The sequence below is a fragment of the Ptychodera flava genome, chromosome 16, assembly GCF_041260155.1.
Source record: "Ptychodera flava strain L36383 chromosome 16, AS_Pfla_20210202, whole genome shotgun sequence".
In the NCBI taxonomy this organism is placed as follows: Eukaryota; Metazoa; Hemichordata; class Enteropneusta; family Ptychoderidae; genus Ptychodera; species Ptychodera flava.
The window spans coordinates 25,997,527-26,018,241 of record NC_091943.1 but is presented as its reverse complement, the minus strand read 5'-3'; the positions used below and the strand labels follow the sequence as shown (position 1 = coordinate 26,018,241).

Sequence of the window (20,715 nt, the reverse complement as noted above, 5' to 3'; positions counted from 1 at the left end):
AGTCAAACCAGTTCACGACCCAAGCACGTGAACTCTGATACTGTTTATCCGACATGGCGTCGTATGCCGAGTTTTTGCCGGAGAATTTTCGAAGAAAGAGGAAACTTTTTTGAAGAAATTTAATAGTGGCTTGTTCACCAGATAAAGTAAGATCATAGGAAAATGTATTTTTGGAGACTTGTCTGGTTCTCTATGATTGATTTTTTGAGGATAAAAAAGATTCAATAGCTACTAAAACTCTGGGAAATCAGACAACAGCAAATGACAAGTTTTTTTTACGTTTGTACTTACAGTATGCTTTTATTTTCTCTGTACACAAATTTTGATAATCATTTCAAAAGATCGATTGCATCAGAATATCAGGGGTCATGAATGTTTGTAACCTTTACATTTTGTTAACAATGATGGATATTCTACCTCAATAATCAACGAGCCCCTGAATATTGTTCACTGAATCAATCTCATGGTCAATTATATTGTAACAGAAATCATAGCTATAATCTCTGTGTAGTCAGTGATTGACCAGTCATTGGCTAGAATTTGACTGTCTTCTTTGTTTCATACTATATAATCGGAAAGCTCTGCCACATTGCATCTCATTCATACGTTGTTTGTCTGTAGCGGAAATGGTTGTGCTGTCTCCAGCTCTGAACTTTTAAGCCAACAAATGGATGATTAGAACAAGCAATCTATCGGCGAGCAACACATCGCGGCCGAATCACTTGCTGTAAAACGAATATGCATCATTGTCACTCCCATGGGTGTAGGGACGGTGTATGCATGCATCGTGTATCAGCCTTGAAATAAACATTAACTCTGTGAGAGGCATGTAAGATGCAAAAGAAATTTTGTGCATTTACGTTTATAACAACTTAATGACTTAGTCGATCGTAAGAAAGGTGATGTTGAAACATATTTCAACTGAACGCAGTGGCTACTACTTCCCAGTAAAATACGTAACTTTCATTCACTCTCTTTCACTCTCTTCTCTCTCTCTCTCATGTGTCAATATCAGGTGTGGTCTCTCAGCGTACCATCATTCGAATTTGTGTGAGATGGAAATGATCATTGCAGATTAATCTTAAAATTGGCCAAACGTCATAACTAGACACTTTTCATGGTCTGGAGCAAGTTATCAGCTTGTATAAAAGTCGTAAGTTTTGCTTCCGAAGGGGCGCATGCGTAAAATACTGAACGTGTAACTAAACTCACCGTTGAAAATTTTCTGACTTTCAAAATTAAGCCGGTTGTACTGTCAACAATAAATAAGACAGAGCAATACTGCCGACCTCAAAGACTCTGCGTATTTTTTCAACCTTACCAATGCAGCAATGGCGAGAGTATGAGTCTAAAAATATTACATCATCATGATGGTATTTGGCTTGAATATGCCATTGACCCGATGGACACGTTAAATTCGGACACCTGAACCCTGACGCTACTACATGTAGCTATGCAGCTAGACAGTATATTATCGGTCTAGACTGGATATTGTAAGACAGAACGGTATGGTAACCATGGACGACCAGCAACCTTCTTTCCGAGAAGAGCATGCTATGTGTTGCACGCTACTCATCGTCCCCTTGCACAGGTCGTAACAGTTCGACTACAGTCTCCCATTTCGGCTGACCGGACAAGAGACATAGGTCAGCGTAGGCCTAAATGTGATTTTTTTAGAGTCTATTTACGCCCTTCCCTTCCCTTCTGCCAAAAACCTGCCTACTTAATACATCCTATGTCTACAGGTGTCTTGGATCTTGGGGACTTTAGTCCATAGGTTACTTTTCTGTTAATTAGTTTGAGTTAGGTTAGCAGTGTTTGCCCCCTAAGCCAGCGACTGATGAGAACCCACAATCGGGCTTTGAAACGCAAGCGTCAAAGGGCCACTCTATCAACTTTGTAACACCATAGGTCCGGCTGCGTCTCGCCATAAGCTTTCTCCACACACAAACAAAACGTTACTGTACACACCAATCTAAACTTCCCTACAAATATCCGAAGCGAAACAAACATTTCAATAACACAAACAATCGGATAAGAATGTAGGAACACATTTTCAAAACGAATCAAACATAAACTCGACACAAAACATTTTGGATAGTTAGGTGGGGAGCCTCTTTCACATTCTTTACATTCGAGTCAGTCATTGAAAGTCGGTTTTGACGATATTTACTGTAAGGTGGTGAAATCTCCGATATATATCGGATATTTACCCGCGATTTGACAGAATCTTGTATCGTCTAGTATCGAAGCTAGAGTCAGTCCTTGGATGTCGGTTTGGCAAAACCTGTAAGGTGGTGAAGTCTCCAATATATCGGATATTTACTTGCGATTTGACAAAATCAAAATCTAGTATCGTCTAGTATCGAAGCTAGAGTCAGTCCTCCGAAGTCGGGTTTGGCCAGAATTGTAAGGTGGTGAAATCTCCGATATATATCGAATATTTACTTGCGATTTGACAGAATCTAGTATCGTCTAGTATCGAAGCTAGAGTCGGTCCTTGGAAGTCGGGTTTGGCCAGAAGTGTGAGGTGGTGAAATCTCCAATATATTATCGGATATTCACTTACGATTTGACAAAATCTAGTATCGTCTAGTATCGAAGCTAGAGTTACCGATTTTAAAATCAGCCAGACAGACATTATATTCTTAAAGAAACTCAAGGATGTAAAGATTACAAAATGCCTCATTCATATTTTTACGGTGTTTGACAATTTTTTCCATCAGGGAAGTCATGTACTTTAACCCTTTCACCCCAGTTCCCTGTATACAGGTCCAACTTTACCATAGAAAACAATGGATTTGGGACAAACCATGGTGGTGAAAGGGTTAATAGCCGTTCGCTCATATCGTGAAGCTTCGATCGATGCTGTAGCTCCATGCATGCTCATACACAGGGCTGCTCCGTTTACACTTCAGTGGAGATCGTATCGCGCTTTTAGAAGTGACTTTGATCACAAGTCTTCATTCGATCAAGGTGAATTTAGTACTGATTTTCGCAAGTCTCAACCCTCAAATACGCTCGCACTTTGATTGTGAGATCCCTCACTTCAAGCCCTAACATTTGCTCGCACTTCGATCGTGAGAGCCCTCACTTCAAGCCCTCACATTCGCTCACACTTGATTGTGCTAGCCCTCACTTTGGCCCCGCACTTGTCGATTTACGGCACCCTTCCATACCTGGGTGGTCACGTTTTTAAATATATTCTCTTGATACAAAGGGTGTCTGGCTATAATCTCAAGTGTGTCCACTAGTGGCATCTCTATATGATGACACCCAGTTGTTTGTATAAAAAAAACTAACATACGGTACATTCAATGTGTGTAGACACCGAAACAGCAAGGGTTACTGAATCGGACTGTATACAGGCATCATTTGGCAGATAAATGTATCAGTTGACAGGGCTAATGCCATAGGAGTAGTATGTGAGCATAAATTTGACCAGAAGCCAATTTGATGATTTACTATAGAGAAGACAGCTCCTGACAGCGACTTGACTGGGGAAAAAAGGTTTGTAGAGTGAAAATCACATCACTTTTTCATCCTGTTGTTATGTTGGAAAGACATTTTACCAGTGTGCCCTCTAACAAAGACGTCTTTTGTGTCAATATGGAAAATTGAGGAAAATTCTTTGCATCAGCTCTATATCTTTACATGTAAACCAAAAACTTTGCTTGTATCAAAAGCAATTTGTTTGCGTCATGGCGCATCATAATGGCTTAGAGGGCACACTGCATTTTACTACACAAGAAGACAGTAGAAGTGAGCTAATTCACTAGCTCTCAGGCTAGTAGTATTGTGTTTCCCAAAGTTTGTTGGAATATAAATATAAAATCAGGATGAATTTACAGAGTGAACTAGCAGGTGTCGAGTTAGTGTTGAGCAAATTATGAAATTGAAACAAAATATTTTGACAGACTGTCAGTGTGGCGTACATCGTGTGGTGAATGCCATAGCCCATGGTAATGCTACATGAAGCCAAGTGACTAGGGCCAGGCTACCTGTGCAATGCACAGTACGTCTTGCTTGTGCTGGCTGAATCTGCTTAATGACTTGTGAAACAACTGAGGAAGACAACAGGAATTAATCTCAGTTCAGGTAAATTCTGCTGTTTCATTGCATGCAGAACTTTGGCTAACACATTCCATTTTGTGGCAATATACGTGTTTCTTGATCTTCCTAGTCTGGAGGTATAGGGCAACCAGATCACTTAGGAATGCGTTAGTTTCCATGGATGCCCAGGCAAATCTTGCATTAATGTACATGCTAGCTGCGCATTCATGACAGTGTGATTGCATTGCGCTTCGTTTGTCAACAAAGCTTGAATTCCTGTCTGGACAAGAATTCCTTTTTCACTCGTTTTATTATACCGGTAAATCTGTATGTTTGTGAGCTGAGCTGGCAACCCATACGTACTTTGAGATTCCGTATCAATTAGCCTCTACTTTCATAAAATGAAGATCCAATTTCACAGTACATCACAGTATTGCTCTCAGCAGTCTTTATTTTCATGTACTCCTCAATTTACGATGTTTCTGTCAGAACCACCAGTCGATTCTGTCAGAACCCACCAGGCGGTTCTGACTCTTCTATATTTTTTAGCTTATTATATACATGTATGTTTCAGGTTTGAGTGGTATTAAATAGTTTTGTCTCTATTTCAGTGGCAATGATACTTCACATCTGCTCAGTCCCTGTAGTGGTAGTTACCTATTACATAACACTCACCTCAGAATGCTATCCACACAGCTTCTACAGAATCTATGCCCACATTGGCTTTGTTGAGGGTCTCGCAAGAGCAGTTTACAGTGCATGCAGAGGAATTTATTGACTCGGTCTTCTTCATCCAGAATTTTGATGTTATAGCCAGGCATCTTTACCAGTTCATGTGTTGTATCCAAGGATAGTAGCTTCTAATTGGCATAGCTTTGCAAAGGTTAGCTACCATTCATCATGTTCTATGGGGCACTTCCATGCCATCAAAGGTCTTCTCCTCTAGGAGATAGAGAAAGTGAACAGTGTGGTGTAACTCTAAATCACAACATTTACCAAAATCTAGGCTTCTAAAAAATATATCTTATCTGGCTTTACAAGCTCTGTCATTTGCTGAAAATTCATTGTTTTGAAGGGCCCAGTACTTGCCCTGAGAATCGATGTGATTGAGCACGCACAAAAAGCCATTATCAGTGTTTGCTCTTGAACTGATGCTACAATACATGTATAAGTCCATCTAATATTTTAGTAAATTGCCAGTGCATATAAAGCAGTGTCGGTGAGATAGACATGAAATTAGTATGTAACACAGGTAGATCGTAGAACTCCCAAAGAAGCCTGGAATGTCACTCTAAATGGTTTTCTGCAATGTTTGTACCTCGTCAGCACACATCAACATTTTAAAAGTAAATTCTGGATTCACACTAAATGATTTAAATACATGTAGTATTACACCATTAATGATTACATTGGTAAATCTATAGGTCAATAGTTACATCATCTGCAAAAGTGATTAATTTGTTTATGCTAGTTTGAAAACTCCTGATGCACATTTTCAAGGTACACTGTTACCCCGTTCTGACACAGCATTTAACAACGTTGTGAACGCCGTTGTTATGGTAAACAACGACGAAAACCACGTGTGAGAACAGTTAACGACGGTGCTGCGACGGCGTCGATCTACGGCGTCGAATTTCGTCAGACCTGCAACGGCGCGCCGACGCAAATTGTGTGTCAGAACGGTTAACGACGGTGTAAACGCGCTCTCGCGACGACTTTTGTCCAAAACATTACATCTGACCTATCAGCTCGAGTGCACAGTACGCATAGCTGGACTCGACACGAACCATGGAAGACAACAGATCTCTCGCTCCCGTTCAATGCCCTCCAGCTTTCAGGGCTGATTGCCACCAATTATCTGAGCGTTCTCTTGTCCAGAATGCTCGGGCCACTGGCGTCAATGCATTGTTTAAATGCTGAAGCAGCATGTACATGAAACGCATGGTCGATCGCCTACGGCGTTCTTGAAAATTTCTTGCGTACTCGTCATGGTCAAACTGAAGTACGTTGTGTCCATGTTGCTGGGCATTCCTGAGGCGACGATTGAACTGTTGAATCCGTCTGGATCGCATATGAAGGTGAAAATACAGGAGACACGCCGCTACAGTTGCGTCCTGGACATCCGCCATTGTTGTTTATATCCAACCTGTACTATAGACATATATTGAACGTAGAGGGCGCAAAACACCGGTGTTTTCCTCAAAACACCGGAGGAAATTCCGTGTATGGACATAAGTAGAGATTAAGGTTAATCCACAGGTGTTTACCAATCAAAACCGTTAGTTACCGGCGGCGTTGGTTTGGCTAGTGGGAACACAGTATTAATATAGTAAATTTTTGGACAAACACTACATGAAAACTTCATTAAATATGCTTCCACTTCCAGCCAAAGATAATCCCTCATACATGTATGTCATCATTCAAGAAGTGGTATAGCCTAAAAGTGATGACATCATAAAGCATGTGCTTAAGGAAATGAGGTCAAAGGTTATGTTCTAAAAGGGGACATAAACTATTTTGGGGCAAGGGTTAGGAATATGGGCTGGGAAAGTTTAAGGGAAGTGGTTGAAAATCAGGTTAAGTACATGTATGGTAGGAGCAAGGAATTAGCATACCAAATTGTTTGAAATCCACTTGCACCAAAAATTTTGCCAGCTAACCCAAATCCTTGGCTCTTTCTGTACTTCATCCAACATAAACACTGAGCAGCTGGAAATTTTGAAAGTGATTTGAAGAAAAGTTTATTTATAAGTCATGAGTGCTGCAATTAATAGGCACCTGTGTAGTCACTTTGTGGCTACGTGTATGCAGTATCTTTTCTTGAATGATCCCAAAATAATTTATGCCAAAATTGCAATATGATGATTGATTGCATGTGTTAGCACTGAACCACCCCAGGAACACGATTACAGTACCTTACAAATTCTGAAGTAAATTGTGAAGGTTGTCAGAAATTTGAAATATGGACTTGCCAACTGTTATATACAAAAGAAATTTTGCTTCAGTTCAGTGAGTACTCTCCATGTGTACAAATCAAGTACTGTGGGTAACATCACCTACTACATGTATGGGTACTGGCTTGAAAAAGGCTGACATCAGGGGGTATTACTTTCTTTGACAAATGCTCCAGAGGGTATTTCAATTCGAGAAAAAGTGTCAAGTCACGTAACCATGAATGGAGTGTCATCTGCTGCTTTCAAATGATGACAGGTAGTCAGAGCTCTTCACAAGCAACAAATCCTTAACATGGATGATGGCGAGTGAGATTTCCCATTTCATCGGCGCCTGCCATAAAACTTGAAGAGCGCATAGATTACAAAGTTTATCATAATGGACGGTGTCATCAGTTAGAAAGTGGTGAATCTCGGTGTAATGCCATTGGTGGCGTTGCTCACGGACCAATCAGCGATGCGGACAGCGTCCATTTATGATAATGAGTTGCGTTATTACAACGGTGGACGCCAGAAATACCCAGTTGTCAAAACACGGCAGATTTCTCTACAGGTTCCATTTTATAGTGACATGAGAGTGTTTTTTCGACAGTAGAGAGCCTTCCGCGTCGAAGGAGGTAACTGACTGTAGGACTCGTGTTTATTTTTCGTCTAGAACCGGCAGTTTTCTTTGCAGGCCGGATAAGTCTGTTTCACACCTTGGTTAGGGTGACCGGGCGAGAGGCCCTCCTATTCCCTACAATGGGGCTGACACGAGTTTTCTAAGAGTGAATGCTCGAAATCGAAGGCTTAAAGGGGGACCTAGGTAGTGATAAATTGTACAAATTCACCTTAACCCTTAAAGTGCCGCGTCGGTTTATAAACCGACACGGCATTCTCGCTCTCAGCGCCAAGTCAGTATATAAACCGACAGTGGTTGCGTTCTATACTTATGCCTAACTTAGCTATGTATTGCCGAACTCAGCCCGAAGGAGGGTATTCCTGACCCTTTGAACCCAGTTTAGTACCATATAAGGACTAAAATAATGACATCATGCAGCCTAACAATCGAAAATTCCAGTAATTTATGCGAACTTTCTTCAAAAGAGGTCAGCGGTTTCATGAATATTTAATCAGCTCTGCAGTTTCACCCGTACGCGGATACGGCCACAGTGCATTGAACGAAACACATACGTACGTTTTGAAAGCTTTACCATGCCGTGGACACGGAAGACAACTATATTATGCCAAGCTACTGCCCTCTGGGTGATAGAAATGATAGATTTTACAGTCTTTTTGAGAATATTTTACGGAAAAATGACGCGATTTGCTGACCAAATCGATCGTGATAGTGAACTTCGAACGTATCGGCGGCCAAGATGGCGGCACTGTGTGATGCCTAACTCTCGACATGGAACCCGAGGTTAGGGTTTTTGAAGTCCAAAACATGCAAAATTGAGAAATTTGTAAGGATTTGGTTAAATTTGTCGATTTTCAAGCGTTGAACTGCCAAAAAGCCCCTTTAAACTGTTGATATTTGACCTCCGGCCGTCCTGGAGCGAGACGGCCATGACAGTCGACCCGGTTTGTAAATGAAATGTAGTTGTTCCGAACTGTTGACATTGCGACATTTCCTACGTGTTACGCATTTTTTTAACTGAAATAAACCCGACATGAAACGTTTTTTTCGATACTTAGTGGTTTCTTTCCATTCCGTGGCGGATTTTGTGGCGTGCTTGTCAAGAAACGTGATCAAACTTGGCGAACGGATTGACTAGTATGTATGGTAGTACGAGTCTGTGACTCGATAAGCCACAGATAGTAACACACGCGTACGTGAATTAAGCTAATGTAAGTTGGGTCAAACACCAAAATTAATTGATAAAAAGGTTAGTGAAATGTTTTTTTTTTTCTTCAACAGTTCATTATAATTATACTGGCGGTTCAAACTATACAGAGTCAGTTGAATATGCCCTATAGTTGTGTGCATGTGTTGCACAATAGTTACCCCTCCATGTACAATATGGAACCTTGTTGTTTCTGTGTATGCAAATTAATTGTTTGTGTTTACAGGCAAACAAGACTATCATTGATTTCTTCTAACTTTGAAGACAGATTTTAAATAACACTAACAAGAAATCGTATGATAGATAGTAAACTGATGACAAAGTGGATATGTACACTGAATTTTTCTCTGGAAAATCATTTTCATTAGAAGAAATAAAATATATAAACAAGCAAACAAATACAAACAAACAAACAAACAAACAAACAAATACAATAGACAAGTAAACGACAGTGCTTAGGCAATGCACGCATGTCGATGCTCCATAGACAGTAGTTGTCAATCTACATTTAATGTACTGCATGTAAAATATTATTTGTATTTTGTAGAGATGCATTTGCACAGGAAGCATTTGTATTATTTTGAAAGACACTAATTGTTATTTGTTTTTATTTATTATTTACGTATGATGTTACATGATGCTGAAATCGTGTATCTGAATTCATGTCTCTCGATAACATGAAAATTTTATTCAAGTTTGAAGGCCGTTGATGAATTTTATACATTTTTAGAAACTTTTTATCATTTTCAGTGAATTTTGAACAAAAAACGAGCATTTTCGCCCAATTTTACACCTTCAATGTGTAAATTGAAACTTTTCATTGTCATAGAGAGCTTCTTCATATCCTGAGCTTTGGAAATAATAATGGGTTTTTAGGGCTTCTCTTCACAAAAAATGAACTGCACCAGTCTGAAAAAAGCGTAACATGTTGAGAAGTTGGGTTCAAAAAGTCCTTGGCCTGGCAGTTGCATTGCATAGAAAGTCTATGGCACTTTAAGGGTTAAGTATGCAACAGTTGTGCACATTTATGTCTATGAACAAGGTTATGACGTGAAAATCTTGAAGTTTATGAACACATTTTGTCGACAAACGTCAGAGTGGACGCCATCTTGGAAGTCGTCTACTCGCACGTGAACGGCCACTATGAGAGATTGCGTGAACGGAAACACTTTCATTTCACAGTGAATGTTGTAAAGACTAGGAAGTCAAGATGAGTGCAAAAATTTCCTACAGGTCTTTTTTCTTCCAAGAAACTGCTGACGAAATGTTTACTTTGAAACGGCTATGACTTTTGGCATCATTTTCCAGAAGGGAAGGAACGGCCATGCGGGCAAATTGTACCTTAGATGTTTTTCTACTTGTTTTGTGCTCTAAAAACGCTCAGATATGCAGTGCGAATTAGTGCCCACAGTTTTCCCAAAGCAGGAAGTAAGTTTGCAATAGTGCCGTATTTGAACAACGTGCTTTTTCACCCGTGCGCACCTGTCTCTGACCAGAAACAATGGCTTGTATCCATGATACTGTAAACGCAAAGGTCAGCGTGAGGACAATCTCCCATTTTCTTTCACTGGGACTTATCAACCCATACAATATTCTCACAGAAATAATTCGGAAACTATCAATGCACCTTTCACCGGACTCAGTATTGTACAGTTAGTCATCTTTGAGCCATTTTAACAATATTTGATCCGATTTTTGGTCACACTGTCTCATTATTCCTCATTATAATATTCTCAGGGAAAGAATTTGGAAACTTTGATTTTCCCGGTCCTACTAATTACTGCCCGTGACTGCCCGTAGCTGCCTGAGGACTGCCCGAGGAAAAGTGGACCAAATTTTGCCCATTTTAACACTAGGCCAATAGGTTCAGTTTATATCATGCCCAGCGAACCAAAATATCATTGATTTGCCATTGACCTGATGTTTTATTTCCGGCAGTTTAGGAACACAGAGGACGTCGGTCTTAAGGACGTCGCCAGCTTGATAGTGAGATCACACCATTCAGTCCGAGAGGTGGCACAATAACCTCGCCGAGCGCATACAGCCTGACAGCCTACCACCCTTTGCACTGAATGGTATGATCTCTCAATCAAGTTGGGGAGTCTTCTCGTTGAAAGCCCGGCGTCTTTAAGGTTCTAAAAACGCTAAAGAAAACACCAAATCAATGATATTTTTGGTTGGCTGGGCATATTATAAGTTCAACCTATTGGCTTGATGTTAAAATGGGCGAAATTTGGCCTACTTGCCCTCGGGCAGTCCTCGGGCAGTTCTCAGGCAGTCCTCGGGCAGCTACGGGCAGTCACGGGCAGTAGTTAGTAGGACCCGATTTTCCAGAGGCTGCCAAATTGTGATCATACTAATTAGCCAAATTATTTTTTCAGATTTGGACTTTGTACCGATACTTTCAACAGGTGCCATCAAGATTTTGGCAAAAAATCTCAGTTTTAAAAATTGTCTGGTCACCTAGCTGCAAAATTGTAGCGCTACGGTGAGGCGGTCGGTGATTTTTGGTTTTTGCGACTTCGCTCACCAGTAGCGCTACAAGGCCGATGGCCCTGGGGAGTATCATATAAGCGCACCCCACTCGACCAGGCGTGTTGATGTGGAATGCAACATATTTACTGCATTTGGTCGTACCGATTTATCACCACTGAAGACTAAACAGTATACTGCACTAACTTTGTCATTCATGGGGTTTGGAATTTGTTCAAACACGACGATCGCGTTCCGAAACATTTCTGGGAGCCGTCATTACCAACTTCCGGTAATGGCGGCTCCCAGAAACACCGACGCCCCACGCTCAATGTTTTCAGAACGCGATCGTCGTGTTTGAACAAATTCCAAACCCCATAAACGACAAAGTTAGTGCAGTATACTGTTTAGTAGGGCGTTCGGTCACGTGACTTACTGCGTACGAACAACGTAATTCAACACCACATCTGATGCATGAGCGTAAATCAACTCTTCATAAAAGTAAAAATAAATAACCAAATAATAAAAAAATCCTAGTTAGTATGAATATTTGGCTTTCGAAAATGTTATTTATGCACTGATTTATGAGCGTACCGCGTGAAAACGCGATCTACGGCCAGAAAAACAACGGGCAGTCACGACGCTCAGTGTGAGTCGCGACCTCTGCGGTCATGACCCCTCCTGAATAAATTAGTTGCGGAGTGACTGTCAGTTTTGACGGCAAATCCGCGGGTTGTGATTGGTTGTAAGGATATGACGACATCAGATTCTGAATATTTACAAACAGGGCTTCATTTTGGTGGTAGAGGCATTGTTCTGGACGCTGTGGATCCGAAATTACACCAAAAAATCACTGTAAGTACGAGTTTTTCTCCTAAAATCTCAAAATCGGGCCAATAAAAAAACGTGCCTGGCCCCCCATACGAAAATTTCGACTGTTTTAATGATATCTTGATGATAAACTGTCCTGAAATATCGTAATACACAACGGGATTGAATTTCTTTGCGAGCGTGTGGGTATCGTAGTATGTACATCCGGGCACTTTCCCCTAGCGTCGATCATTGAAATATTGTTTCTGGGTTGCAAATTTTTGCATTCTTGAGAGATATCAAGCTATATACTTGTTGAAAATGTAAATTTGAACAATAAACGCACCCTGGTTATTTATTTTAGCAGCTAAGATACAAAATTACGGAGATAAAAGTCTCTTTCCAGCTGTTTCATCTCACGATGTGGCACAAGTAAGAAATTATGCTAATTAGTCAGCTGATGGTATACTGTAATTTTAACCCCTTGACTTCCACCAACAATATATTGCTATATACCCCACCCTAAGTTTATATTAGATTATAATTGTTATATTATCAATGTATTATATTATAATCAGTTGATTAATTAAATACTAATTCTGATTAATAAATTAAGTTTCGAACAAAATATATGTTTTGTATAAAATAGCAATGATTAAATCATTGAATATGGCATAAAATTATGTGAATATGCATACTAGATATCAATTGGCATTAAAGGTATATTGTAATATGTTATGGCAATGGCAATATCTGGCATTTACGGTAGTGAAGGGTTTAAATAACTAAACTCTGAATATTCTTTGTTTGATTTGAGTTGCCTTCCAAAAAGTTTGTGAAAATATTAGTTTTTGTAGTTGTTTGTTCATGTATACTATGTGTTTTTGATACTCCAGACTTATTATACTTTTTTTTTGTTTTTTCAGATGGCTGGCACTATGTCATGAGGTGGCGTGTATGACTTTTACTCATCAGCAAAGAACCATAGCCAAACAAAGTTGCTCGACGCCTTTGCCAAAATATGTACATTTGCTTTGTACATGACTGAGTGTCAGTGGCTGTATTGAAACTCAGCCCAAGGAAATAAACATGACTGTTTAAATGGGATCAATATCTGCATTTTAGTATATTTCTTGCCCTATCTATTTCTTTATTTAGCCAATTTTGGCTGAGATAACAAGTCACATCACATGACCAGTCTACCACATACAGGTCATATGTCAAAAATGTGCTTCCTCAGCAGCCAACTATGATCAATGCCTGATGTATTCAACATTCAGTGGAGTCAATTCATATTCAGTTTACAGTCTTTGGTTGAATGTTCTTGGAATGAAAGTATGTTGTGGATAATAATGTTAATACTTTCAACATGTTTATTGTTATTAAAATTGATATCTTTAAGTTTCCATGGCGACAGTCAGGGGAATGTAAACACCACTTGGTAACTCAATGCTATTGTGGAAAGCACATGATATAGTTGATTACAGAAAATTCATTCAATCATGTTACATCTTAAAACTTGCCGGAGTATTCCAATGGAAAAGGTTAAAATTTTACTGTTTCCATGGCAACAAATACAATAAGATGTATTAATATTAAGTCCCATGATATCACATGTTCTTTGAATAGCAAAATTATCTTACACTTACCTGATCAAGGCTTCTTTCCATAAAAAAATGTTTCAATCAAATTAATGGATATCTCACGTTACCGTGACAACCAAGGGGAATTTATTCAAAAGTAAAATCATCATTCAGGAAATTCAAAAATGTCCCCTTGTGAATAGTTTGTCATCATTGTATACATAATTCTTGAGATATCCCTCATTTTCCACAAAAACATGTTCTTGACAGTTATTTCAGGTTACCATGGTAACTAATGAGAAATGTTTGAAAATATCACAATCATTGTTTAGAAAATTAAAAAATGTATCTGTGGTGAAAGTTTGATCACCATGAAGGAAAAGTTTTCGAGATATCCTGATTTAAACATTTCCATATCCTCTGAATCGGTGCCATTGTGCTTTCTATTGTTTACATAGGGTTGTTACATAACACCTACTTACAGCTTGTCCTAAAATTACGTAATAATTTTAATATTCAAATACACATAACTCAAGAATGGATCACTCTTTTTTGACAGGGTAAAGACTGGAGAGCTTAGAATTTATTCTATTTTTAAATATGTCATAAAAAATGAGATTCAACTAACTGCAAAAATTCACCAGAACACCCTATGTTTAGTCTTCAGTAGTGATAAATCGGTACGACCAAATGCAGTAAATATGTTGCATTCCACATCAACACGCCTGGTCGAGTGGGGTGCGCTTATATGATACTCCCCAGGGCCATCGGCCTTGTAGCGCTACTGGTGAGCGAAGTCGCAAAAACCAAAAATCACCGACCGCCTCACCGTAGCGCTACAATTTTGCAGCTACTGGTCACCCTACCTTGGTGATAAGGCAACAGAACATCGGAACGTAGCATAACCTACACTTTTACAAACTACCACTCAACAGAACGTCTGTGGTTCCTGCCAATCTGTCGCAATACAAATGTAATGTAAACACAGTAACTTTTAGATGCCCAATGGAAATAATAAGTTTACACGTTAAAACAACGTTTTTGGAGTGTGTACAATTAAATCACGCTGTTCACGGTTACAGGTTTGTTACTAAATATAGCTGTACGCGCGTGACATCGCACACGCAGCTTGAAATGCGGACAAATTATATCAATGTTGCATACATGGCCGTTTTTGCAGCTAATACTCAGAGTCGTGAATATGTTTTTTAGTATTCATTGTTACACTAGCAGTCACCCACTGAAATGTATTTTCGTCGTTCTTGCATGCGTAATTTTCAAAAGCTTTATCTGAAAATGCGGACAAATATTTATTTTTGCATATTAATAAGAGAACAGTGACGTAAACTGTGAACGGCCCTATATTATAGGGTCGTTCACAGTTTACGTCACTGTTCTCTTATTAATATGCAAAAATAAATATTTGTCCGCATAAGATTACGACAGTGAAGTTAGCTGCAGTTCTGCAGCTCGAGGATTTGCCATGGTACAGGACGCCAAATCAGTATGGCTTTGCCGTCCGACCCAATACTCATGGAGGCAAAACCCAGAGCTACAGTACAGTACTGCAGCTGCAAGGATGCTCGGCTCACCAGATATGATGTATGTTCAAAGACAATTTCACACGCCTGTGCTGGTCGACATCTCTCAGAATGGTACGGAATACAGATAGTTTTCAATCGGATTCGAACCCACAACATACGGCATCAGTCGCCTAGTAATGTTCACCCCGTGATACGACGCATAGGCAGTACAACTGTACATGTTCGCATGTGCTCGAGAAGGTGTATAAACACACGATCACGTGACTCATCCGATTACGTACATGCACCACAGGACAGTGAAAACAAAACATCCATGGTAAGTGCAAGGTCAAGTTTGCCGCGTAAGGCTGATAGATTACCTCCGGTCGTACACCATGGGTTAGACAGAGGCTTGTTTGTCTCAGCACAAACGGTAGGAAATTCGGAGTGGTTTGCACTGTGTCGCGCGTAGCAGTTCAAGTTTTTAGTACAAAGCAGATTCGAACAGTGGCGGCGCTCTTACTTCCGTTTCACTTCTGCTCAACTGCTTCCGCTTTCAGACCATTTAGTCCGGTGCCCCGGTCAACTGACCACTATACAGTCTGGCAGTGGACCCCTTATTAGCATATTTAAATAAAGAAATCATTTCGAATGAAGAGCGCCCCCACCTAGCTGAGAGCGACCGTTGATTCATTTTTCATGAAATTTTCTTTCATAAATTTTGTCGAATTTGGAGGTCTTTTATTCCTAAAAGTGGCATTACCGGTCTCCTTGGCGAGGTAAGTTTCACCACACAATTTTTTGTACACTAATTGGCATTTTCTGATGGTCGAGAAGGAAAATACCGTTTTTTGCCGGAGCCGCAATGGCCCATCTTCAACACTGCCCCATTTTCAAGGCCAGGCGTGTATGTGAACAAAATATACCTAGTTAAGTGGACCAACTTCTCTTTTAGTCCCTAAGTTTGTTTTTATTTCCGTTCACGCTTTTGTAGTGTAAAAATCACGCGCGCTCTCCACTGTGTAATCTGACAGCGAGAGAGTAACATAGGACCTCCCGCTGTCCGTCTTCAAGGTCGATAGCCGATCTATTGCCGGGATCTATTGGATTAGGCGAACAACGTAGCTGTGGTTTATGTTATATCCAGTCGGGATACATTTGATTGCAGTTTCATTCATCAAATTACTGTTTCGAAGCCTTATATTTTAGTAAGGTGGGCCTCATGCCAGAGTTCACGCCAGTTCACACAGCGTGCATACCGAAGACAACACGCCGACATCATAGGCCGGAAGGCATTATCAAAGTGCGTACTCGCTTGCCCTGTGCGTTATCAATTGTATGCACTACTCAGTACTCGACTGGCCCTTGTCTAATCGAGTTCCATTTTCGTATCAACAGGGACCATAGAAGATTCCAGTTCTGGTAGGTTTGCTGTGGCGACGCTCTGGTGTCCGTATTCAGATGTGTGGCCAGCGGAAGGCTTTTAACTGGTTCACCGTATTTTCATTTTGAACAGAAGCCTTAAACAGATTTTGAGTTTGGACTCTACATGATCCTTTAAATATCGCTGTGCTGTATCAGTGTTAGAGACAATGAACATGCAAAATAAACCATCATTTGATAAGAGAATCAAAAGGAGTCTTTGTCTTACGTTGTCCTCAAAGCAAACTTTGTTAGAGCTTAGTAATTTGTATTCTGCATGTATGCTAGGTACTGTACCTTTGACAACAAATACTGACAAAGCAATAAGAAGATTAGTCTTGCCACAATGGTGGGCTATAAAAAAAGTGTCTCAAGGTGTATCAGATAGATTCACATTGAAATGCAATTTGAGGCATTTGAAACAGTTTCAGATGCTTGTTGACAAACTTGGTGAAAAATATAGAAAAGACGATTTCTGTCATGAACATAATGACAGCAGATTTGATAGGAAACAGCATAAAAAGCTGAAATCTCATATGAAACAGTTTGCAACTATTCAGAAGAAATTTAGAGTGGATTTCAATGTCCTGGAGTTTCAAGGAAATAAACATGATCAAAAAGAGACTACTACAGTTCAGGCAACTTAAACAAAAATGTGTAAATAGAAATAAAGTGGAAAATGTTCTACTTGGTGATATCAAGTACGAATAAAAAAAATTAATGGGCTTTGTTCTTGTACTAGAAAATTTGGCAAATTTGGTGTTGTTCCAGTGTTGTTTACTGGAAAAGTCTTTACAGTGTCAATAAGATCATGCCAGGTAAAAGATCTACAGGAAAGTATATCTAAGATGACTGGTTTGCACAAAGACAAGTTTAAGTTGTTATCTGAAGGAAAACCGTTGTTCAATGTAATTCCATTACCACTTCCACAGCTAATTACTGTGAACATTTCAGGTTTTGGAGGTGTCAAATCATTGGCTGAGAAATGTCATCCAGAAAAGAAGTATGTGGTCCATGTGCACGATGTAGTTGTGAATCAACCTCTAGATGGTATCATAAAATTAATAAAGATGTTTTTTTCAAGGTTGGCTCCTTGAAGAATATAGATTGTCTGATAGAGACTGTATATGCACAGCATGTGAAAAAATTATAGAGAAATCATTCAAAAATTGTAGTAGTTCCGCACAAATCGCCCATTGTGAGTCTTCCTCTAGAAAACGAAAAATATTGACTTGCTTTATTTGTAGTGATACATCAAGCACATTGGTAAAAATTGATGATTTGACACTATTTAAGGCTACTTTCCAGTTGCATGTACACACAGAACTGTCAAATATCCCTGACACTGTTTCACTTTGTGATGCACACTGTAATATTTGGAGGAAGAGAAACAGGGTGCACTGTGCCATTTCAGATTGTCGGAAAATTATACAGGGAGAAGTAAGACACCCACCTAATCCAGAAGTTCTGCTTGACTATTTCAGGGAAGAGGGGACTTATTGTACATTGAGAGCAGACAGCCCAGTTTGTATGGCATGTTATATGAGATTGTACAGAACCCTTGATGTTGTCAGACAGGACAATGGTACAGTTTCTGATAATGCCTCCCTGAAAAAGGTGCACAGTGATTTAAAGGAAAAAATAAATGAATTTAGTTCCCAAAGCAACGTTGAGGAGGTGGCTCTCAGTAAAATAGCTTGCCATGTGGCAGAGAAAACTCTTGAATAAAGAACCCTTCCTGCTGAAGGAGACAAAGGAAAGATATGACACAATATTATGTGAAATATTTGGCAACTTTGAAAGTCTTGGGAAACCATTAAACCACTACACAAGTAAATCATCTGCATTTCTTAAACTTGAGATGAATCGGATATTTGGTCATCATATAACATATTCTACAGTCAGATCTGGTGGAAATATTTCTAAAGGATATGGAACGCTTATGATGAGATTTGGAGTAAATACAAGGGAAGTACTGCATAAATTGTACTATGATACAAAACACAAAATTGATAAACTGCAGTCAACATGTTGTCAATTGCAAACACAACTGCTTTCTGAAGCCAAGTCAAAATCTCCCAGCATGCTTTGCACTTTAGCTACTGTTGCTGATGAAATGTGTGATAGACTTCACTGTCAAGCACAAAAGTTTATTATGAAACACAAATTACAGACAAACTTGTCAGACCTGCAATTACAGGATGTTGTGAAAGATATTGATCCAGTTCTATGGAATTTCATTTTTTGATCACTGCTAGTAAAGCAGACAGAATGGAAATCTTTAGAAAAAAATTCAGCTGGGAAGAACAGTACATAGGGTTTCACAAAGATGGATCTAACTTCAAACATAGAAAATACCTTGGAATATTTTATAATATATGTCATCTGCTGTTTTGACAAACAATGAATGTAACTATCCCCTTCATTTATTATTAAGTGACAGTATTGATACCTACAGTGGCTCAGTAAAATTGTCAACTATTTTCAATTCCTTTGGTATCACATGTTCCAAATGTATTACGAGGGATCACATGAATGAAGTTGTATCAAAAATGTTAGAAGAACAGTTTTCTTCTTCTTTCACGCCTGATGCATTTGCCATAGTTTCTGTTGACAATATAGATATTGGTCAGCCCTATGCTTCAGTAACACCCAATTTTATGAACAGAGGGATTCATGGAACATCCTATCAGGCAGTAGAACCCAAACCAACCTCTATCAAATATTCATCGAGTGATTTTGTTTCTGGTAGTACTAGGAAAAGGCTATTTTCAGAGTTGACTTTAATTAAGATTAAGGCAGATACAAATAGTTTATTCCGTTGTATAGCTACCTGTGCATCTGAAAAGTTACTTGCCTGTCAAAGAACAGATGACTGTTTGCCTATTGATGATGATCTATGTGACTTAGAGTGGACTTTGTCACAAAGGGTGAGGAAAGTTGTTGCTAATGTCCTAGGCACTGATGAAGCTCATGAATACTTTGAAGAAACAATCCAAACCAATGATCAACGATATTTACTGTCTGGAGGGCAATTTCCTACTTTCACTGCGAGAGCTGATGCCCTCACAAACAAGCCTATTCCTGGCAATTATTCAGACTTGATTTGCATCTCTTATTTGTTGAAATGTCCAGTGAAAGTTTTCAACAGTTGTGGAATGCTTTTGCATGAATTTGGCAGCATTTTCAAAACAGTTGAGCCAATATTTTTGTGTGAACAATCTGAATGTAATTTGATCTACTAGTCTCAAAAGACAGGTTGTTTGACAAAATTGACTTATTTGACATGTCAAGGACTGCAGAAAATACATTTTATCCCTGGTATGTCATAAATTTGAGATTAATTGATGTGGAGCTCATTGAAAAAAATATGTGTGAAATATACCAGCCGCAAATATTAAAAGCTGCATCAAACATTCATGACACTAGTAGATCATCCATGACAAAAAAAAGAAAAAATGTACATGATCTTGAGGAAATTAAATCTCAAATTGACAAGAGTCATCATGTTTTACCGCAGATGAGTGTTTACTCTGCCTCTCCTTCAAATAACTTAAAAATAGAACAATTTTCAATCACAGAAATTGAAGAGCAATCTTTGAACAATATGAAGTCTAATATGTTATTATACTGTTTACAGAAGTTTTCAGCTCACACACTAAAACCTGAAGCAGCTTTGTCAAACTTGAGAAGTTTTCTTTGTCAGCAAAGTTCACCACACACAGAAAAAGCTAAAGTAATCTATCTTGGTGTTTTAAATGAGCCATGTGACAATATTGACACACTTCAACATGTGATTGAAAAGTTACATCTTATCTTTGAAATAGGGAAAAGGTTGAAATACCTGATACTTGTAGGAGATGGTAAAACATATGATTTGTTGAGCAAGGTTAAAAGAGAATACAGTGAAGAATTGGACTGGTTGATTATATTCCCAGGGGATTGGCATATACTAAAAAATACACAACCCGTCTTGTTCAAAGTTTACATGGAAGCTGGTCTAAAGGACATTGCTAAACAGACATTTAAAGAGGAAGGTCTTCTAACATCTCTTATCCAGTGTCATAATTTTAAA

The 20,715-nt window shown here is 39.2% G+C and overlaps 2 protein-coding genes and 2 long non-coding RNA genes across 6 annotated transcripts in view; 3 read left to right on the top strand and 1 right to left on the bottom strand.

Moving 5' to 3' along the window:
- Positions 1-8,235, top strand: part of LOC139114423 (uncharacterized) — a 103,723-nt gene extending 95,488 nt beyond the window's left edge. The window contains exon 6 of the transcript XR_011547869.1: positions 8,222-8,235. The gene's annotated coding sequence lies outside the window, so the exon portion shown is untranslated. The remainder of the gene's footprint in view (positions 1-8,221) is intronic.
- LOC139114422 (TNF receptor-associated factor 2-like) overlaps positions 1-20,715 on the bottom strand; it is an 82,673-nt gene that overhangs the window by 29,273 nt on the left and 32,685 nt on the right. Inside the window, exons 1-2 of one of the 3 annotated variants that reach the window (XM_070676146.1) lie at positions 15,288-15,573; positions 4,729-4,995 (exon numbers count right to left, since the gene is read on the bottom strand). In XM_070676146.1, coding sequence (XP_070532247.1) covers positions 4,729-4,874 — 146 coding nt within the window. In that variant the 5' untranslated portion in view covers positions 4,875-4,995; positions 15,288-15,573. Of the gene's footprint in view, positions 1-4,728; positions 4,996-6,668; positions 6,757-15,287; positions 15,574-20,715 lie in introns of those variants that run through there. The other 2 variants (XM_070676148.1, XR_011547868.1) reach the window with 2 other exon arrangements.
- On the top strand, positions 12,097-13,223 carry LOC139114425 (uncharacterized). Its single transcript, XR_011547871.1, has 2 exons — positions 12,097-12,157; positions 13,039-13,223. It is a non-coding gene; the product is annotated as an uncharacterized lncRNA (long non-coding RNA).
- Positions 15,761-16,853, top strand: LOC139114424 (uncharacterized). The gene is made up of 2 exons (XR_011547870.1): positions 15,761-16,521; positions 16,617-16,853. It is a non-coding gene; the product is annotated as an uncharacterized lncRNA (long non-coding RNA).